The 18,147-nt window shown below is 45.7% G+C and overlaps 1 protein-coding gene across 3 annotated transcripts in view; it reads left to right on the top strand.

Annotated features, from left to right (window-relative positions):
• The window catches only part of mdn1 (midasin AAA ATPase 1), a 48,524-nt gene that overhangs the window by 515 nt on the left and 29,862 nt on the right, over positions 1 to 18,147 (top strand). For all 3 annotated transcript variants that reach the window (XM_078093978.1, XM_078093979.1, XM_078093977.1), the window contains exons 2-35: positions 74 to 300; positions 413 to 637; positions 1,717 to 1,824; positions 2,061 to 2,253; positions 2,331 to 2,540; positions 2,801 to 2,932; positions 3,054 to 3,157; positions 3,627 to 3,741; positions 4,256 to 4,440; positions 5,484 to 5,565; positions 5,711 to 5,806; positions 5,908 to 6,020; positions 7,452 to 7,600; positions 7,687 to 7,747; positions 8,181 to 8,392; positions 8,482 to 8,585; positions 9,934 to 10,078; positions 10,505 to 10,601; positions 10,885 to 10,998; positions 11,122 to 11,269; positions 11,404 to 11,511; positions 11,712 to 11,863; positions 12,857 to 13,035; positions 13,447 to 13,655; positions 13,876 to 14,022; positions 14,099 to 14,240; positions 14,332 to 14,466; positions 14,715 to 14,853; positions 15,046 to 15,178; positions 15,304 to 15,434; positions 16,287 to 16,425; positions 16,587 to 16,701; positions 17,413 to 17,673; positions 17,795 to 17,992. In XM_078093978.1, coding sequence (XP_077950104.1) covers positions 74 to 300; positions 413 to 637; positions 1,717 to 1,824; positions 2,061 to 2,253; positions 2,331 to 2,540; positions 2,801 to 2,932; positions 3,054 to 3,157; positions 3,627 to 3,741; positions 4,256 to 4,440; positions 5,484 to 5,565; positions 5,711 to 5,806; positions 5,908 to 6,020; positions 7,452 to 7,600; positions 7,687 to 7,747; positions 8,181 to 8,392; positions 8,482 to 8,585; positions 9,934 to 10,078; positions 10,505 to 10,601; positions 10,885 to 10,998; positions 11,122 to 11,269; positions 11,404 to 11,511; positions 11,712 to 11,863; positions 12,857 to 13,035; positions 13,447 to 13,655; positions 13,876 to 14,022; positions 14,099 to 14,240; positions 14,332 to 14,466; positions 14,715 to 14,853; positions 15,046 to 15,178; positions 15,304 to 15,434; positions 16,287 to 16,425; positions 16,587 to 16,701; positions 17,413 to 17,673; positions 17,795 to 17,992 — 5,008 coding nt within the window. The remainder of the gene's footprint in view (positions 1 to 73; positions 301 to 412; positions 638 to 1,716; positions 1,825 to 2,060; positions 2,254 to 2,330; positions 2,541 to 2,800; positions 2,933 to 3,053; positions 3,158 to 3,626; positions 3,742 to 4,255; positions 4,441 to 5,483; positions 5,566 to 5,710; positions 5,807 to 5,907; positions 6,021 to 7,451; positions 7,601 to 7,686; positions 7,748 to 8,180; positions 8,393 to 8,481; positions 8,586 to 9,933; positions 10,079 to 10,504; positions 10,602 to 10,884; positions 10,999 to 11,121; positions 11,270 to 11,403; positions 11,512 to 11,711; positions 11,864 to 12,856; positions 13,036 to 13,446; positions 13,656 to 13,875; positions 14,023 to 14,098; positions 14,241 to 14,331; positions 14,467 to 14,714; positions 14,854 to 15,045; positions 15,179 to 15,303; positions 15,435 to 16,286; positions 16,426 to 16,586; positions 16,702 to 17,412; positions 17,674 to 17,794; positions 17,993 to 18,147) is intronic.

Here is an 18,147-nt window from a genome sequence, read left to right as displayed (position 1 = left end):
CTCTATGTGTGTGTTTTTTGGGTCACCCAATCAATATTCCTACTGGGACCCTTCCCATGTGATCTCTCCTCAGATATGGAGCCAGCAGGACAGGCAGTGTATTCTGGAGTGTGTGGCCAAGCTGCTGTTGGAGAAGGATTATACTTTGCTGATTGCTCGACACCTGCGGCCGCTGGTCTTGGACCTGTTGGAGCGCAACGCAGAGAGGGTCAAAGCTGGCGGCAGGATCAACCATGACCTCCACGAGCGCCTGTGTGTGGCCCTCAGCAAACTCCTCGGCGTCAGTCCGGACGCGCAGGCGTAAGTGGAAGCTGGTTCCTCCGGCACTCCCGACACACTGATGCATGAACCGTATTTAGGATTTCTGCAGGCTGCATCCACTCCGACCAATTCTCATCCTTCTCTCCACCAGGTTTGCTGCGCGGTACTTCGACGATGCCCCCCCGGTGTTTCAGCGGCTCTTCTTCACTAGTGAAGAGTCCTCGGCCGTTCAGTACGGCCCCAGGAGGATGAAGCTGCGTGACCTGATGGGGGCCACACTGCGTTTCCTCCACAGTGACTGTGCCAAGTTTCGAATGCTCTGGGATTGGAGTCCCTGCGTATCCCAGCTGCTCACCAGCGATGTCATGGTTCGAGGGTATGTACCCGCCATCTCTATTGACTTTAGAGTGTCACGTGGACAGCGCAATGTAACAGTTAATCAACCACGGCTGGCTTCATAGGTTGAAAGCAAGGTAAAAAAATACATTTTTTCAATGCATTTTGGGTCAAATGTTATATTTTGTACTAGATCTGTATAATAAATTGAATCTAGACACAATTGAGCATGGCAAGGGCTATTATCAACATCCATCAAAACACATATAAACCTTTGAATAGGCAGCTAAATAAATCAGTGTTTATTACAGTTTTATGACTTGAACAATTTGACTCAAAGTGGTTTGTCAAACTTTTAGATGACGTTCCCCACCTAAAAATTCCCTGTGCCCCTAAAAATTACAAAATCAGTCCATGGTAGGGAGTGAGGCTGCAGAAGAGATTAAAGAATAACACATTTAGGCAAAAAGACTGCAATGGTATCATCATTGTCACAAAATTAAGTTAATTACACCAAACTTATTTTAGTCTATTCATATAGCAAATATAGAGCCATACATTCATTTATTTTGAAGGTCAAAGATGAGCTTTCTTGTTTAAACTACACCTTGTTTTCTAAATGGTTGCACTTGTTAACAAGCAGCGGGTTTTGCCAACATTTTTGTTTTTTTGGAACTGGAAGATGCACGAGAGGGTGAGGTAAAGTACAACTCAAAACCGTAAAAACATTTTTACACAACTAATATCGTTGAATAATTTAAACCAAAAAGTTGGAAAAACGTGCGAGCAGACCGGACAACACCATTGTGGCGACTTGTCAAACAATCTAGACAACCTAGAATATATCCTTTTTTTAGGTCTATTTTACTCGAAATTGGACCTTAATTTACTAAATGAACATGTATTGAAATGATTTGAACCTAGTGATAGAGCCTATGAACTCATGTTTACAAGGATTACTAAGGGAACTAATCAAGTGAGACGTAGAGCCATTGAGATTTCCAAACAATCTGACTTCTTTAAGCGACCAGAGGAGCTGTCCCTGATGGTAATTGGAAAGAATGCAGGTTTAAGACTCTACAAGTTCAACCTTCTGTATATTCTCATTGTCTCCAACAGGTACACTGCTCATTGTTTAGCGCTGGTCTCTCACATGACTGATAATCAGAAAACCATCTTTCTGAGAAAGGTGCTGTCGAGCGATGAGATCCTGCACATGAAAATGAAGTATGTTTTTTTCTCACTTTTCTTGTTATTATTATTATCATTATTTTGGGATATGTCCTGAGTGTTATGAAACTTTTTCAGCAGTGGAAGAATTTTTCTGATTACTTACTTAAGTAGAACTACTAATAGAAAAGCAAAAGAATACTCAATTAATAGTAAAAGTACAAGACACAACATTTTAATTAAATAAAAGCCATTGTGTCAGAATCATCACTTTGTTCTAAATATTTCACCAGAGCTTTAGAAGAAACTCAGCAGCTGGAGGTGGAAAAAGCCCTGGTATTAACCAATCAGGGCTCTGTGATGTGGCGCCAGGAGAAGGCTAATAAGTTCACCCGGGGCCAGGTGGTATCAGAGGACCTGTCCCAGAACGTTGTGGCAGTCTGTGGGGTTGTGCTACCCAGGATAGTTCCTAGACAGACTGAACAGGTGTGTACTCGTCAACCTATCAAATATAGCAATCTATCGGGGAGCTTTTTGGTCCTCATGTTGATTTCATTGTGCAGAGGAACCCAAAAGATCTGGTGCTGGTGGACTCCACCTGCCGTAATCTGAGAAGACTGGCATTGGCTGTGGCTTCCCAGAAGCCAGTGCTGCTTGAGGGTCCTATTGGATGTGGCAAAACTGCCCTGGTTGAGTTTATGGCGGCTGTCACAGGACATACAAAAGCTACGGAGATCCTGAAGGTCCAGCTGGGAGATCAAACTGACAGCAAGGTGAGTGTGAATATGGAAACAGTCTGAACTTAAAGTGGCTCTCAAACAATTTTACACCTGCCCACCCACATATAATGGTAGGGGAAACACTGGTCATGTTTTAAACAATACCCAGCCCTACTACAGAGTTGCATTATGAGAAGATTGGCCCATACATCCTCCATTCGCTTTCAGCCATTCTGCCGTGCCGCTTTAACATCCAGGGGAAATTGGATGAAGGGCGGGAAACCTTGGGTGAATGTGTTTGGTTTGGTTTACAGATGCTGCTGGGGATGTACCGTTGCACTGATATACCAGGGAAGTTTGTGTGGCAACCGGGCACATTGACACAGGCCGTATCCAAAGGCCAGTGGATCCTCCTGGAAGACATCGACCACGCACCTCTGGACGTGGTGAGTTAAAACCTCTTCATCCTCCGGGTAGATTCTTAACAAACAAGTTTTAGTTAGACTAATATGTTGTGCTCGTATCATTGCAACAGCTTCAAACTGGACTGAAAACCTTTTGTTTTAGATATCGGTGCTTCTGCCTTTGATGGAGAATAAAAAGCTGATGATTCCGGGGCGCGAGGACTGCATCGATGTTGCTCCTGGATTTCAGTTCTTTGCGACAAGAAGGTAAGGAACAGCGGCTTGTAAATATAGAATTTTTATCTGGTAACCTTATTTTATCTTTCGCTTTTTGGATGTGTCTCAATGTCTGAATATGAATATGATATATGATGATATCCTACAGCCTCTCTGATCTTTCCGTATTGCTAACGTCTCAGTACTCTTCAAACAATGTAGGCCGTGCAACAACGGATTCCATGTATACTTAAACTGATAAAGATCTTTCTTTACGCTGCTGTTCCCGTTCACACCGTCGGTGCTTTGCAGGGTCACATTTCCTCTGTGTACTCCTCGCTAACCCTTTTGTGAAAGAGGCCTCCCAACAATTGTAGCAGCGCAGGTAGCCTCACCTACCAGTTGTTGGGCAGGGATGACCTGCCAAACGCACAAACGCTCATAACCAATCTGAAACCAGCGAGTTCCGATCAGCGCGTGGAGCGGGCGTAATGCGCCGTGATGTGCTTGTGTGTTAAAGGATGTACTACAGTGGCGGCAGTTGGCACAAACCGCAGAACGCTCACGCAGCGCTGCTGGACAAGTACTGGACCAAGCTGCAGATGGGCAACATGACGCGGGAGGAGCTGAAGAAGGTGAGCGCCGCCTGGAAGCGCTGAGTTTGTCCCAGAGTGAAAGTTTGTCTTCGGCACAGCGCTGCTGCCCGGGGCTTTAAACAAAAAAGTAACGTAAGAAGGATTTAACTTTTCGTTGATGAACGGCACGATAAAGGGGAGGAGGCTGGTGTGTCGGGGCCACAAGAAAGCAGCTGGGTAAGAGGGAAGGAGTTGAGGCAACGGGCCTTTAACAAACAAGCCGTTCAGGAACGAGTGGGGCAAAAATGTTGATCACCTTAATAACCACAACCATGAAAATCCAAGTTCAGGGCCGGACTGTTGAGTCCTGCCGTGCATTTTGTGATCGTTCCAGCCACGTGTCTCACTTCTTTTATGTGTCACCGGTACAGACAAGGCCTCCGTAAAGGACGAGGGGGGCTTTGAAACAGGAATTGAAATCCCTGTTTTAATTTTGATTTCTGATTGAGCAGCGAGGAGATGACACAAACTAATCTCCCCACCCCTCCCCCTCCCGCTCCTCCTCCCTGTGTAGGTGCTCATAAGTAGGTATCAGAGGCTGACGGTGGTGTCGGACCGTCTGCTGGATATCTACTGCCAGCTGACCGGGGAGAGACACTCTGACATGGACACGGGCGGCCTCCAAGCGTCCGAGGACAGCCAGCAGCAAAAGTCTGAGGACAAAGGCACACCGCTGGAGGGGAGGGCCCTGTCGCTGAGGTGAGGCCCCGCTCGCCCCTCTCTGTTCTCCCTTCACTGCCCCCGTCTAATGAAATAACGTTACGTCTTATCCTGGGAGAGGGATGTCCCCCTGATCACATCACACTTTGCAAAACAACTGTCAATCCAGGGTGAAAACCTTTTTACGCATCAAGTTCCATTGGAAGATACACTGCAGCAATTCAGCGTTGCACTCTCATAAAGCTCCCAATCTTGTCAGACATACATTTTAAAATGCATATTGAAATTATGTGAAGATTAAAGGTCACATGATCCTGTCTTTTATTGTAATGCAGCTCTTCAGTGTCTTTCTTTAGGCCTTCCACTGATCTTGAGCCTAACCCCATAAAGATAATGCTGATTAACGAGATCATCATTTCCCCTGAGTTGTTTCTACACTGATGAAGTGGCCATAGAGGGCCACGTGCCGCGTTCCAGAGCGCCTGGCCTCTCTGCACCATAACACCCAAACAGAAGCCCTTTCACCCTGACAGGCCTTACATCACCAAAACTCCCAGCCGGTCTGCAGCAGGACTCTTTAATGAGCTTTCCACTAGCTGCTGCTCTGCTCGATTGATCATCGACCCGACTGTCCTCTGTACGACGGGGATCACAGATTCCACGGGTCAAACCGAGGCCTTTTCTTCGGGGAGCAGTTTTTGAAAACGTCTGCATGGGACATCCTGCGCGAAACCCCGCGTGGCCACGCTGCCGTTACTAGCGACTTCCAAGTTCAACTTCCCCTAGATATTAAAATAAAGAGGAAGGCATTTTGGGGTTTCTTATTGAAGGAACCAACAAGAGGGGTATACGATGGTGGGACCCCAGTTTGATGTGAAGCTGCCTGGAAGGAATTTGAGACGTTACATATCTGCCCTGGTCAACCTGGAAATCAATGTGTCTGCAGTTTTGATGATGTTCTGCGCTTCAATAGCAGATGATTTTCATGGATCAATGTAATTAACTGCTGAGCTCGGGCTGTTGTTGGGTTTATTAACGGGTGAGGGTTGAAATGTGGCCAATTTTGTTCTGTAATCCCACAGGGACCTTTTGAAATGGTGTGAGCGAATCAGCGTCAACTTCGACGGCGCGTCATTGACCACGGCACAACATGTCTTCCAAGAGGTTAGTGAGTGTGATCTCTTGACAAAGTAAGCAAATAAAGAGGTGAATATCACTTGTTAGAAAACAGCATGTACTTGTATTTGATTCAGAGGGATTCAGGATGCGCAGTGTTTGCTGACCTTTTTGCTCTGTGTCTCTTTGCCAGGCTCTTGACTGCTTCACAGCCATGCTGTCTCGTCCTGAAAGTCGACTGCGAATGGCCGAGATCATCGGAAGCAAGCTCAACATCTCCAAAGAGAAGGTGACCAGCCCACTTTGGCAGAAAAAGTGTTTTTGGAGGGAGCGTTTCCCAAACCTATCCCATCTCTTCTTTTTTTTAATCAATCTACATTGTAATTCCAGGCCTTGCACTTCTGCCAGATGTATCAGCCCGGCATCTCTGTGACCGAGCTGGAGGCCTCAGTGGGCCGAGTGACTCTGGGTCGAAAGCAGACGGAAGCAGTGCAGCTGAGTTTGTAAGTGGGACATCCTGCCCGACACCCCTCTTGACCTTTTTATTTCGGCGCATTGGCTGGTCACCATGCCAGCCTTCGCCCACTGATGGAACCAAGCGGGCCCCCTGCTGGCAAATTGAATAGACATTGAATTGATTATGGTAAATGCATCATTCTAATAGCTCGGCCATCCGGACGTGCCCAAATATTTGCGCAGATTTCGCCCTAAAGCTAATGGAGCAGTTCACAAATATAAACATAAACATTGCAACTGTGTGCCAGTTGGTTTCCTGTTGCAGTAAATGGAACCTGTAGACGGTGTACACAGCAATGGCGTTGTTTGTGGTAGAGGGTACGGCTTAAAAGCAGTCCTGTATGTCCGCTTTCCAGATATCTCAGGTTTATCTTTAGTGTCTATGTTGCCTCTCCGATGGATGCCCTTCCTGCCTGAACCCGTGGGTATTGGTCCTGTCTGGACAGTTTTTATTGTGGAGCCATATTCTTTCCATTTTGTAATAATGGATTTGCTAGTGCCCCATTAGAACATGTGACACTTCATGTGACACATGTGACTTCTCCAACTTATCACTAATTATCCAATTAATTGCGGGACTTGTGAGAGTCATTGGCAGGACCAGATCTTACCATATTTTCCGTACTGTAATGCGCTCTTAAAAGCCTTTAATTTTTTCAAAAACGACAGTGCGCCTTATAATCTGATTCGTACTCTCCTAAACATTCTTCGTTTTAATAATGGCGGTATTGTGCAGCATCGATCGGACCCTGAAAGCACCGTCTCCACCTGCCCCCCATCCACCCGCCCCGACGTCAAACGTTTGACTGCAGTATCTGATGCAATTTATAATCCGCCTTATATATGAAAAATGTTCTAAGTTAGGTCATTCATTAAAGGTGCGCCTTATAATCCGGTTCGCCTTATAGTGCAGAAAATACGGTACTTCATAAAAGCAGCGAAAACATATGCAAATGCTACTTTTTACTTTCTAGAGTAGCTGAACAATTTTTTTGTTATTTACCTGTCAGCAATTTAGACTATTTGTAAATCTTTTTTTAAATGCAAGTTTTAATGCAGAAGGAAAGAACAAAAAGCCTCAGGGGTGAATGCTTTTGTCACTTGCTGTATAATGTTCAATGTTTTCAACACTTTAAATGTGTTTAATCAGTTTTCAGCTACCCTTTTGTGAATACTACTCTATTGGTGTTACGGTTACACTATATTTAAGCATTTACCACTATCCCATCATTACGAAATCCACTCAAATAAAGCAAACTCTTCCATATCAGTCTGTCATGTCTACCTCTACACCAAAACAATTTGACTTACATTGACAAATGGTGAGGCATGACCAATGATGTCTCTCTGGTCTTGTGTGTGTTTTGGTCAACCATTCAGTGTATAACCATAAGTGTCCTTTTTATTGCCGCAAACAGGGACAACCAGACCTTTGCTGCCACACGTCCCTCCGCTGTGCTGCTGGAGCAGCTGGCAGTGTGTGTAGCCAAAGCAGAGCCCGTTCTGCTGGTGGGAGAGACGGGAACTGGCAAAACTTCAACCGTACAACACCTGGCCAGAGTCACAGGTCTGTATGTCCTTGAGAGGTGAATAAACATCTATTGTTTTTGGTGAAGCAGCAGCCCATAAATTACTTCCGTGTGTTCAACGCAGGACACCGGTTGCGGGTTGTGAACATGAACCAACAGAGCGACACTGCCGACCTGCTTGGCGGGTGAGTGGCAAATCTATTTTACACAACATCTAACAAAAAGGGATTGAAAAGAAATGAGGTGACTGAAAACCAAGTAAAATGAGTGAAAAGGCAAAAAAGGTCTCCATATTATGGTGCATAGAGGTAATTGTTTTGTTTATCTAAAGACACACATGTATAATAATCTGCTCAGGGACGACAGATACAAATGAACTCCCTAGCCAATTTATTACTAATCTTCATTAAGGTGGAATCTCAAATGCTGATTAATGTGCAGTCTTCGTGGTAAATATATGGATGGATGAGTCTCCACACTACTAACAATCTCGGTGGGAGCCGCCTCCTTACAGACTAGTAGATATATTAGGTCGTTGCTGGTGGATGGCAGGAGTTTAGTGTCGGAATAAAACTCCGGGGTCGCAACAATGTTTTGTTATATTTCTGTCCAATGTAGGTACAAGCCCGTAGACCACAAGCAGATCTTGCTCCCTCTGCGGGAGGCCTTCGAGGACCTGTTCTCGCAGACCTACTCGAGGAAGCAGAACCTGACCTTCCTGGGTCATGTGCAGACCTGCTTCAGGGGGAAGCGCTGGCAGGATCTGCTCAAACTCATGGACCACGTCTGCAAGTCGGCTCTCACCAAGGAGCTGCAGGAGAAATCAAATGGTAGCGCCGTGGAAAGAATACACACTCCTAACGTGCGCCGGCTTTCTGAGGCACGTTAAAAGACGAATGCTCCCTGGGTGTTTTTGCAGCTGCCTACCTGCAGGAGCAGTGGGAGGCCTTGGCCACCAAGCTGAACCAGACGCAGCAGCAGATCCGAGCCTGTGAGGCAGCCATGGTCTTCGCCTTTGTGGAGGTAAAAACACTAAAGGGGTAGTTAGGGTGTTACAAGATATTTGTTCAGGAGATAGTTTGTCTTTTCAAGTGGGTTTTATGTTAGATACCTTACTCAGCGTGGTTACATGGATTCGAATAACTGGCTTAGTCGGACTGAAATCGAATTATCCGTTTCATGTAAACACCTTTTTCCAACTGTGCGGTCCGACTACGATCCGACTAACACCCCTGGATAACTCGATCCGATCCAGTTGATAGTTCGACTATTGCGGCATGTAACGGTGAATCGGATCAGGAACTGGACTTTGCGTCTTTGCTCGAGATGCTTGAGATCCCGACGGCGTCTTCTCTCCGTTATCAAATCAGCCAATATCGCCATTCGCATTCGCTGTGCTCCTATTAGCATCATGCAAACATAGTAGAGGGATGTAGCCTCACCTTGCTCTCCGTTCGCCATCTTTCTCGTGATGTTGTTGTTGGTAGTTGTTGTTGTTGGTAGTGGTGAAGAGGTCAAGCGGAAATGGCTGTATCACAACTAGTTGTAATGAAAACAGCGCCACCTATCGTACCGGATATGACGATATGCTTTCGGCCAATGATTCGATTTATTCACTGCCATGTATATTGGGATAATAGCACCTCCCCCCGAAAGAGAGCATAGTCCGACTAAGCAAAGATTCTAATCATACCATCATGTAAACACACTGACTGTGGTCAGCGTCGGAGTAGGTCCACAGGCCCCCATTGTCGAAGCTGGGGTACCAGCACTGTGGACGGAGGCAGCAGCAAAAGGTATTCTAAGCATGTGATAGTAATCTGACCAGCTTGAGCCTCATCCAACAGGAAACTGAAGCCATTGTAGCTGTAATGCTCTCACCCAAAGCCACCAGACTTCATTGGAAAGGAAAAGCATTCATTTGACTTTGTGGAACACAGGAGTCGCAAACGAACTGATCACTGCATCGATCGGTTAGTTTGTGTTATTGCCTGATTCGGGTTAGACAGATTTACCAAAGTCTGACAATAACAAGCAAAAAAACTATGTAAAATGACAAGAGCATGGATAATAACTTCAGAACCGCGAAGGTAAAACGGAGAAAAATATTTTAAACTTGATACAGAAATACGTTTTCTGCTGGCCCGTCCATAGCAGCACATCGCTTTGCTTCCATGCTCGTGCTGCAGTCTGTGTTTTGGGTTCGCCGCAAAGTAGAACCTCCTACAACCCAAATCTCTTAATCCCATATGTGTTGTTGTAGGGCTCCCTGTTGGGCTAATAAATAAGGGTAATAAAGCCCCATAAAGGTCATGTAAAGGGATGTAGAGGCTTGGTAGAGCAGCTTTGACCTCTTTGTCTTCCTCCGTAGGGAACATTAGCTCTGGCAGTGAAGAAGGGCAACTGGATCCTGCTGGATGAGATCAACCTGGCAGCAGCCGAGACCCTGGAGTGTTTGAGTGGGCTGCTGGAGGGCAGCGCCGGGTCTCTGGTGCTGCTGGACCGCGGAGACACGGGTGAGGACTGCCGTCGTATCAAATCTCCTCTTCAAATCCATATCCAAATCTCTTATTTACACGAATGGACACAATTGTTCGTTCCATTCTGTTAAAGAAAGAAAAACCCACAATAGTCTCTGAAATTATTTAAGAATGAATAATAAATAAAAATGTTTGGACAATGAACGAATGAAAATCTGACATTGTTTTTTATGACATTGATCTCTACTGGACTAGTACTATGATTTCTTTATATTGAAAGATTTCTGAATTGTTCTTGTTTGGCTTGATGCTTGATTTGACGTTTCCACATGTGACATAAATATGATCGCACTGATAGGCCCAGATTTCTGTCATTGTGAATCAAATATATTTAGCCATTCTGCATTGTATTTTCCTCACATTCCTGGTTGCAAATATACAGTATATATTTTTTTACCACAGAGCCCTTGGTCCGCCACCCAGACTTCCGGCTCTTTGCCTGCATGAACCCAGCGACTGATGTGGGGAAGAGAAACCTGCCTCTGGGCCTCAGGAACAGGTGAGGGAGGGACCTTTATTTCATTAGCTGTGCACTAAACTGAAGGATTATTTCTTTTAGTTTGGAAAAATAACAGACCTACCGAGCATTTTGACAGTTCCATTCATTACTGGGTCGGGGGGGCCGGCAGGCTAAGCAGGGTTATCGAGGCTTCCCTCAACCCATCAGCTACTTCTCCTACTGTATGTTGTGGGACAAAGATACACAGATCGTCTAACAGTGATATGACATTGTGTGTGTGTGTGTGTGTGTGTGTGTGTGTGTGTGTGTGTGTGTCTCTCAGGTTTACTGAGCTGTACGTGGAGGAGCTGGAGAACGAGGGAGACTTGCGGATTCTGGTTTCAGACTACCTAAAGTGCTTGAATCCACAAAGGAGTGTCATCAGTGGCATCATAAGGTTAGCTTTTACGTGATGTCACAGGTGGTAGAATCACGTAACCGCCGTTTGAGACGCTGCTTAAGGCAACCGAGGATCCAAAAGGATTTGCCAATTAACTCCATGGTTGTGGTTTTTGTGTAGTTTTTACCTGTCTGTACGAAAGGAGGCCAATTCGCATCTGGTGGACGGGACGGGCCACAGGCCTCACTACAGCCTGCGCACTCTGTGCAGGGCACTGAAGTTTGTGGCAACAAACCCCTGCCACAGTGTGCAGCGCTCTCTCTACGAGGTAGGGGGCTAGAGAACATTCCCTCATTTACTGCGAGTGAGACATGGCAGTAGTTCCTTTTATTGTTGGTATATGTGTCATTTCAATGCCTGCATGCGTTCCAAGTTGACGGTCTCCCGGATTCATATTGGCAGGGTTTCTGCCTGAGCTTCCTGACTCAGCTGGACAGAAGTTCCCACCCTGTGGTCCAGAAGCTGGTGTGTAAGCACATCCTGATGGGGAACACCAAGTGTCTCAAACATGTAAGTTCTGGGAGCTATATATATATATTTTTTAACTTTTCACTATTGTATTTAGACTGTGTAAATGTTGAATCAGAATTTAACAGATTGGCTGCAAGTCAGTACCGCTTTTACAAAGTACAGTTTTTTTTAAATATCACCTTTTATGTAAACAAGGATATTTTGTGCCCTTTAAATACATTTTGTGCTGTTTCCTGCAGCCCATCCCGGTGCCATCAGGCCGTTCCTGCGTGGATGTGGAGGGCTACTGGGTGTCCCAGGGCGAGATGGAGCCGGCCCTGGACCCCAGTTACATCCTCACCGCCTCAGTCAAACTCAACCTCCGCGACCTCGCCAGAGTTGTGTCTGCAGGGTAGGAATGCTGTTGCACACGATTTCCCCTTAATATTTCATCTATAGATATCCAGATGTTCATTTTGTCCGAGCTAATTCTGGCTCTTAGGAAAGGAAGCATCAGAACATAAATGTGGTCGGCCTGAATTCCCCCTTGTGGTCAGTGATCGTCGTGGCCACTCTCCTGCATTGAATATTGCTACAGTTTTCAGATGAAGCATTAGTGACGTTCAAAATTGACGTTGGGCTCAAAGTCAGGGTTCTTCTTCTTCTTCTCGGTTTGAAAACGGGGGAAACTGAGACAACCACTACTGCTGCTACTTTATGCAGCTGGCTTTGTACAAAATGTCATTTCATGGTGTAGCACTATGCTGTGCTTTTTAAGAAGGTGATGGGCCCAAATCATGCAAAACAAATATCCTCAAAATTTGTTGAGAAAGTACATACTTCTGCATGGAAGGTGAAATGAAATTCTAAAGCGCAGTATAGAGGTTTCTGATTTCAGTACATTTCATAAGGCAGTATTAACTAACAACAAAAGTTTGTCGAGTTGTCATAACTGTTTTGATCAAAGCTGTATTACTTTACTTTGTTGTCAGTATGAAGTGTTAAGATAGCATTGTTTTTTTATTATTATTTAGGACTTTAATCAGAAGGCGGAGGATAGAAAGATAGAGAAGCAATTTCCCATATGAAAAGACATCCTGTCTAGGAAACATCTGACATAAATTTCCCACAATTGATTGCCAATTTGTGAATCTTCAGGTCTCTTTTTTTCTTTCTTAGAGATAGCAATGTTGATGGTGCAGCTTTCAGTCTTGAATTATTTATTTGACACAAACAACATATCACATATGTTAATGGCTGACTGACAACATGTGTTCTGTTTTTACTATTTTATAATAGAGTCAGCGGTCCCTCCTCGCCACTCTAGGGAGGCATTGCTACGCAGCATAACTTTACATTTTGCCATTGACAGGTCTCACTCCCTCTCTCTTCATGTTCTTCGCAGGACCCACCCGGTGCTGATCCAGGGAGAGACGTCTGTGGGGAAGACCAGCCTGATCCGCTGGCTGGCTGCAGCCACGGGGAACCAGTGCGTGAGAATCAACAACCACGAGCACACCGACATCCAGGAGTACATAGGCTGCTACTCATCAGACGACAAGGGCAAGCTGGTGTTCAAAGAGGGTACGGACATGCATGCTTACATGGTTCCTAGTTATTACGACATTCTACAGTATCTGAGGCTCTACAACGAGAATGTTTGGATTTGAGAAAGACTTTGATTACTATTCTATGATAGTATATATATGCACTCATATTTTGCACATTTGCTTTGTCAACAAATCCGCATGACCCATGTGTCAATGAATTTATCCAATTAAATGTTGAAGCATCATCTATCACATGTAAATAAAGCACTTTGATGTACTGCACAGGATTAAAGCTGTCATTGAGGATGGTATTTTTGTCTAGGAATATCTGGACCTAAAATGCCATTTTTATTTTCTATATTTTTAAGCTCAGAGAATGTGTTAAAACATTGGTCTCCCTTGGCGATCCACACAGACTTATGTCAACTGCTTGTGTCTGCTCCAGGTGTTCTGATAGACGCCATGAGGAAAGGCTACTGGATCATCCTGGATGAGCTGAACCTCGCCCCCACTGACGTCCTGGAGGCTCTCAACAGGCTACTCGACGACAACAGGGAGCTCTTTGTGGCCGAGACACAGGAAGTGATCAAGGCTCATCCCAGATTCCTGCTGTTTGCTACCCAGAATCCACCTGGGCTGTACGGCGGCAGAAAGGTATTCACCGGTTCCCTTGGAGAGGGATTTGTCCGATGGTGCGGTCACAGGTTTACTTTGAGGATTCCTTTTGGTTGAACACACAGGATGAGATTGAGAGAGCTTGATGAGAATGAGGAAAACTGAAATGAAAGGTTATGGGAGTGTTGTTTGGGTTTGCATTATATCAAATGAATTAATTTGCCTTCTATTGAGTAATCATTTACTGTCTGATGTCCAGGTGCTCTCCAGGGCCTTCAGGAACCGCTTCGTGGAGCTGCACTTTGATGAGCTACCCAGTGGAGAGCTGGAGATCATCCTCCACCAGAGGTGCAGCCTGCCTCCATCCTACTGCACCAAGCTAGTCAAGGTCATGCAAGACCTTCAGGTAACTGTTGTTGTAGCGATTCCTATTATATACCAGTTTCTGTACCTTGTGATCCTAACTTTCCGGCCTCCATCAGTCATTACGCAGGGGATCTTCTGTGTTTGCGGGGAAACACGGCTTCATTACTCTCAGGGATCTGTTCCGCTGGGCCGACCGCTACAGGCTGGAGGAGCAGACCGACGCCGCTCAGGACTGGCTGCAGCATTTGGCCGATGATGGTGAGGCTTGACCGATCCGTCTAAAGCTGCCAACTGACCGCGTTCTATCGTAAACCTTGGATAAAGTTGTTATTGTTGTTGTTTTCATCAGGGTACATGCTGCTGGCAGGACGCGTGAGGAAGCCAGAAGAAGAGGCCATCATCCTGTCCATCCTGGAGAAGCACTTCAAGAGGACGGTGAACCCTGAAATGCTGTTCTCTCAGAAACAGGTCACCAGCCAGTTCAGTAAGTGCAACATAGAACCCTTCACTGAGGCTTTTTGTATGGCTTTATACCACCACTGATCAGTATCTACTTAATATAGACTAGTTTTGTGTTACTGAGTCTATGTTACTAGTCTACTTACTCTATTTGTGCTACTGCTGTGTTTTAGTCCCAAAAGTATACGTAGACCCACCATACACCATTCAAACTGAGAAATCTATTCGTCCGATGAACACAGTGTCATATTGGCCCGTCACTCTGATTGGCAGGTCCCTTCATCGACAGCATCGCCGGAGTGCCTGAGGAGTTCCGCCACGTGGTGTGGACGCACAGCATGAGAAGACTGGCTGTGCTGGTAGGACGGGCGCTTCGGTTTGGAGAGTCTGTCCTGCTTGTGGGAGACACGGGGTAAGATTCCTATTTGAGAGGATTAGACATTAAAATGAACACTGCAATTTTTCTTTGGCCGCTTTGGTCCAGACTGATCAAAATATTCTACCTTGATAGATTGAGAAAATTTTGAGTTTATATACCTTTTGCTCTACCACCTGTTGACCTGCTGATATTTCAATCATGTCTTATTCAATGTTCCTTCACCAGATGTGGAAAGACTACGATCTGCCAGCTGTTTGCTGCTTTGGCTGGGAAGAAGTTTTTTGCGGTCAACTGTCACCTCCACATGGAGACGTCTGACTTCCTGGGGGGTCTGCGACCCGTCAGGCACACGCATCAGGTACGGAGGGCAGGGGGCGGAAGTGCTAATGTGGATGGCTTTGAGTAAGCAAGATACAAAACAAAATCATAGATGACTTTGGCAAACATCTATAGAATGGACTTCCTGTGTGTGTGTTTTTGTAGACTGATGGTGAGGACAGCAGGCTTTTTCAGTGGCATGACGGCCCCTTGGTGCTGGCCATGAAGGAGGGAGGAGTATTTCTCATGGATGAGATCTCCCTGGCAGACGACTCAGTGCTTGAGAGACTCAACAGGTAGACACACACACATTCACACAGCACATATACGCACACACACGACCCGACACAGCCAGTCACTCACAATCAACAAACAGCACCAGCAACAGCCACACACATCTCTAAAAGGTTCCTCAGTTCAAAGTGTCAATTTACCTTAAAGTAATTGATTTTCTTTATCTGATGCAAAGAACTACCCAGGTGAGGAATGACCTTCTCCAGAAGCCTCTAGAGCCACCAGGGATCTGCTCTGATGAATTTACAGAACTGCAGTATACTGTGGGAGCTTTTGTAGGAAATGTGTTGAATCTGGATTATAGTACGTATGTGTAGTGTGTCAGCCATTCGGTTCAGGTGGGCTGTTGGATTGGAGAGAAACCAGCTTAAGGCGATGAAGGAAACACAGTCTTCCTAGATTCTCTGCCAGTTGTTCCACATCAATGTTTATGAGTCAGACCGCTGTCCAACATAGATATTTGGTACTTATGCATGTGTGACTGGAAGGTCACAGACAGAATGTTTTTTGGGGATTAAAACCTTTTTCAGTTATCAGCATTCAGAACCAAAGACAAGAGGTTGTGCACAAATGTCTGAAGAACATTAATGGCGGACTGTAATCAAGTCAAGTCATTTTATTTTGTATAGCCCAAAATCGCAAATTACAAATTTGCCTCAGAGGGCTCTACAGTCTGTACACATACAACATCCTCTGCCCCGAAACCCTCCATCGGCACAGGAAAAACTCCCCAAAATGTAACACGTGTAACAAATGTACACATGTCCCACGTTGGGACAGATTAATAAATCCACTGTGCTAATTATTTCTTTGTATTGGGTCTCGATTCTTCTCTGCTCGTGTTTCCCATTCAGTGTTCTCGAGACTGAGAAGTCTCTCGTGCTGGCGGAGAAGGGCAGCGGGGACAACGACGATGTGGAGCTGATCGGAGCCGCCGAGGGTTTCCGTCTGCTTGCCACTATGAATCCCGGAGGGGACTTTGGCAAGAAGGAGGTAGATAAACGAAAAATAAAAAAGAAACCGCAGCTGCAGAAATGCCCGCGGTCGAGTGTCTGTGCTTATACTGTGCACCATACTTTTTAACACATGTGAGTGTGTGTGCTTTTTGTTTAACCAGAACTGTATGAAGCCTGACTCTCTCTTCCTTTTGACAGCTCTCCCCCGCCCTGAGGAACCGGTTCACAGAGATCTGGTGTCCGCAGACCAACAGCCGCGGTGACCTGGTTCAGATCATCCAACACAACCTGCGCTCGGGCCTCTCACTCGATGGTGAACTAGATTGGAGAAATAGTTCCCATTATTCAATTGCCTGATTACAACTTTAGCTGTCCACAAACTTGTAGATGAATGTTATTACATATTTGTGACAGCGTGATGATGAAGGAATTCATGTATCAATAATGTAAAGCTAACATGAGACCGAACGGTAATGAAATCCAGTTCCTCACACTCACAAACACTGAGCTAATTGGAATATGTCGAAGTTAAGTTGTTAACAAATCAGAGGCAACAGTTGCAATGCAAAAGTTGGTCTTCAATGAAAGAAAGAGCAGGTGATCGTTTTTGTGCACATGCTCCTTTTCTCTCCTCCCCCCCCCCCCATCAATTACCTAATAAATGCGAAAACCCCCCAAATAACTGTAAAAACAAGACTGGTGTTAAAGAGGAGGGTATTTTCCACAGGAGTTAGTGCAGCCAAACCCAAACTAAAACAATGAGTGCATATTGCATCTTTATTGATCTTTTTAAGTGGATTCCAAGTGTGAACGTTTCAGTGGGTCTGCCAAATGGGTAAATAGACTACTGGTTTTTGCTTACACCTCCAGCAAAACAACTTCATTAATTGATTGTATATCTTCTCTCTACCTGTGGCTTCAACCATATGCTTATAAATAAATATAAATTTATATTTATAATAAATAAAGCAAAAACGCGAACCAAGCAACTGTAGCTCATCATCCCTTTTGCTCTGAAACGCAGGCGGCGACCTCGCAGAGCTGATGCTGGACTTCATCGAGTGGCTGACTCGGCAGGACTTCGGCCGCCGCTGCATCCTGAGCGTCAGGGACATCCTGTCCTGGGTCTACTTCCTCAACGTGGTGTGTGAACGGGACGAGGATGGCTTCATGACCATGGGGGCCCCGGAGGACGATGAGGAGGCCGAGTGGGACCTCCGGCTGGACACCGTCACCGCCTTCATCCACGCCGCGTGTCTGGTCTACATCGACGGCATCGGCTCCGGTGAGCCGGCGGCCTGTTTTCTTTCTTCTTTCATTTTTTCTTCTTTTTTGTTCTGCCCGAGAATCTTTCCCCCCAAATAATGTGGTTCAAGAGCCGTTAACGAGACTCCGTTGTCCTGCAGGGACCACGGCGTCCTGTGCAGACAACGCCTTGCTGGCACGCCGGCTTTGCCTGCGATACCTGCAGGAGCGGCTGAGCAAGATGACGAAGCTGGATCAGGAAATGCTGGACGCCCTGCGGGTGTATGACAGCAGCCTGCCGCGGGAGCCCCAGTGGGGCGAAGACTTCTTCGGCATTGACCCCTTCTACATTGCTTTAGGTATGAAGTCTGCCTACGTTTCAGCCCACATCAGTCTATAAAACAGACTACATTGTTCTAAAATCATTCTTTGGGACCTAAAACAATTACAGACGTATATTCCTGTGCTTTCAGTTCCCTTCATTTGAGCCATGGTTATGGTTCACTGTCTCTTG

Source organism: Gasterosteus aculeatus, chromosome 18, assembly GCF_964276395.1.
Source record: "Gasterosteus aculeatus chromosome 18, fGasAcu3.hap1.1, whole genome shotgun sequence".
NCBI lineage: Eukaryota > Metazoa > Chordata > Actinopteri > Perciformes > Gasterosteidae > Gasterosteus > Gasterosteus aculeatus.
This window is presented reverse-complemented; position numbering and strand designations above follow the sequence as displayed.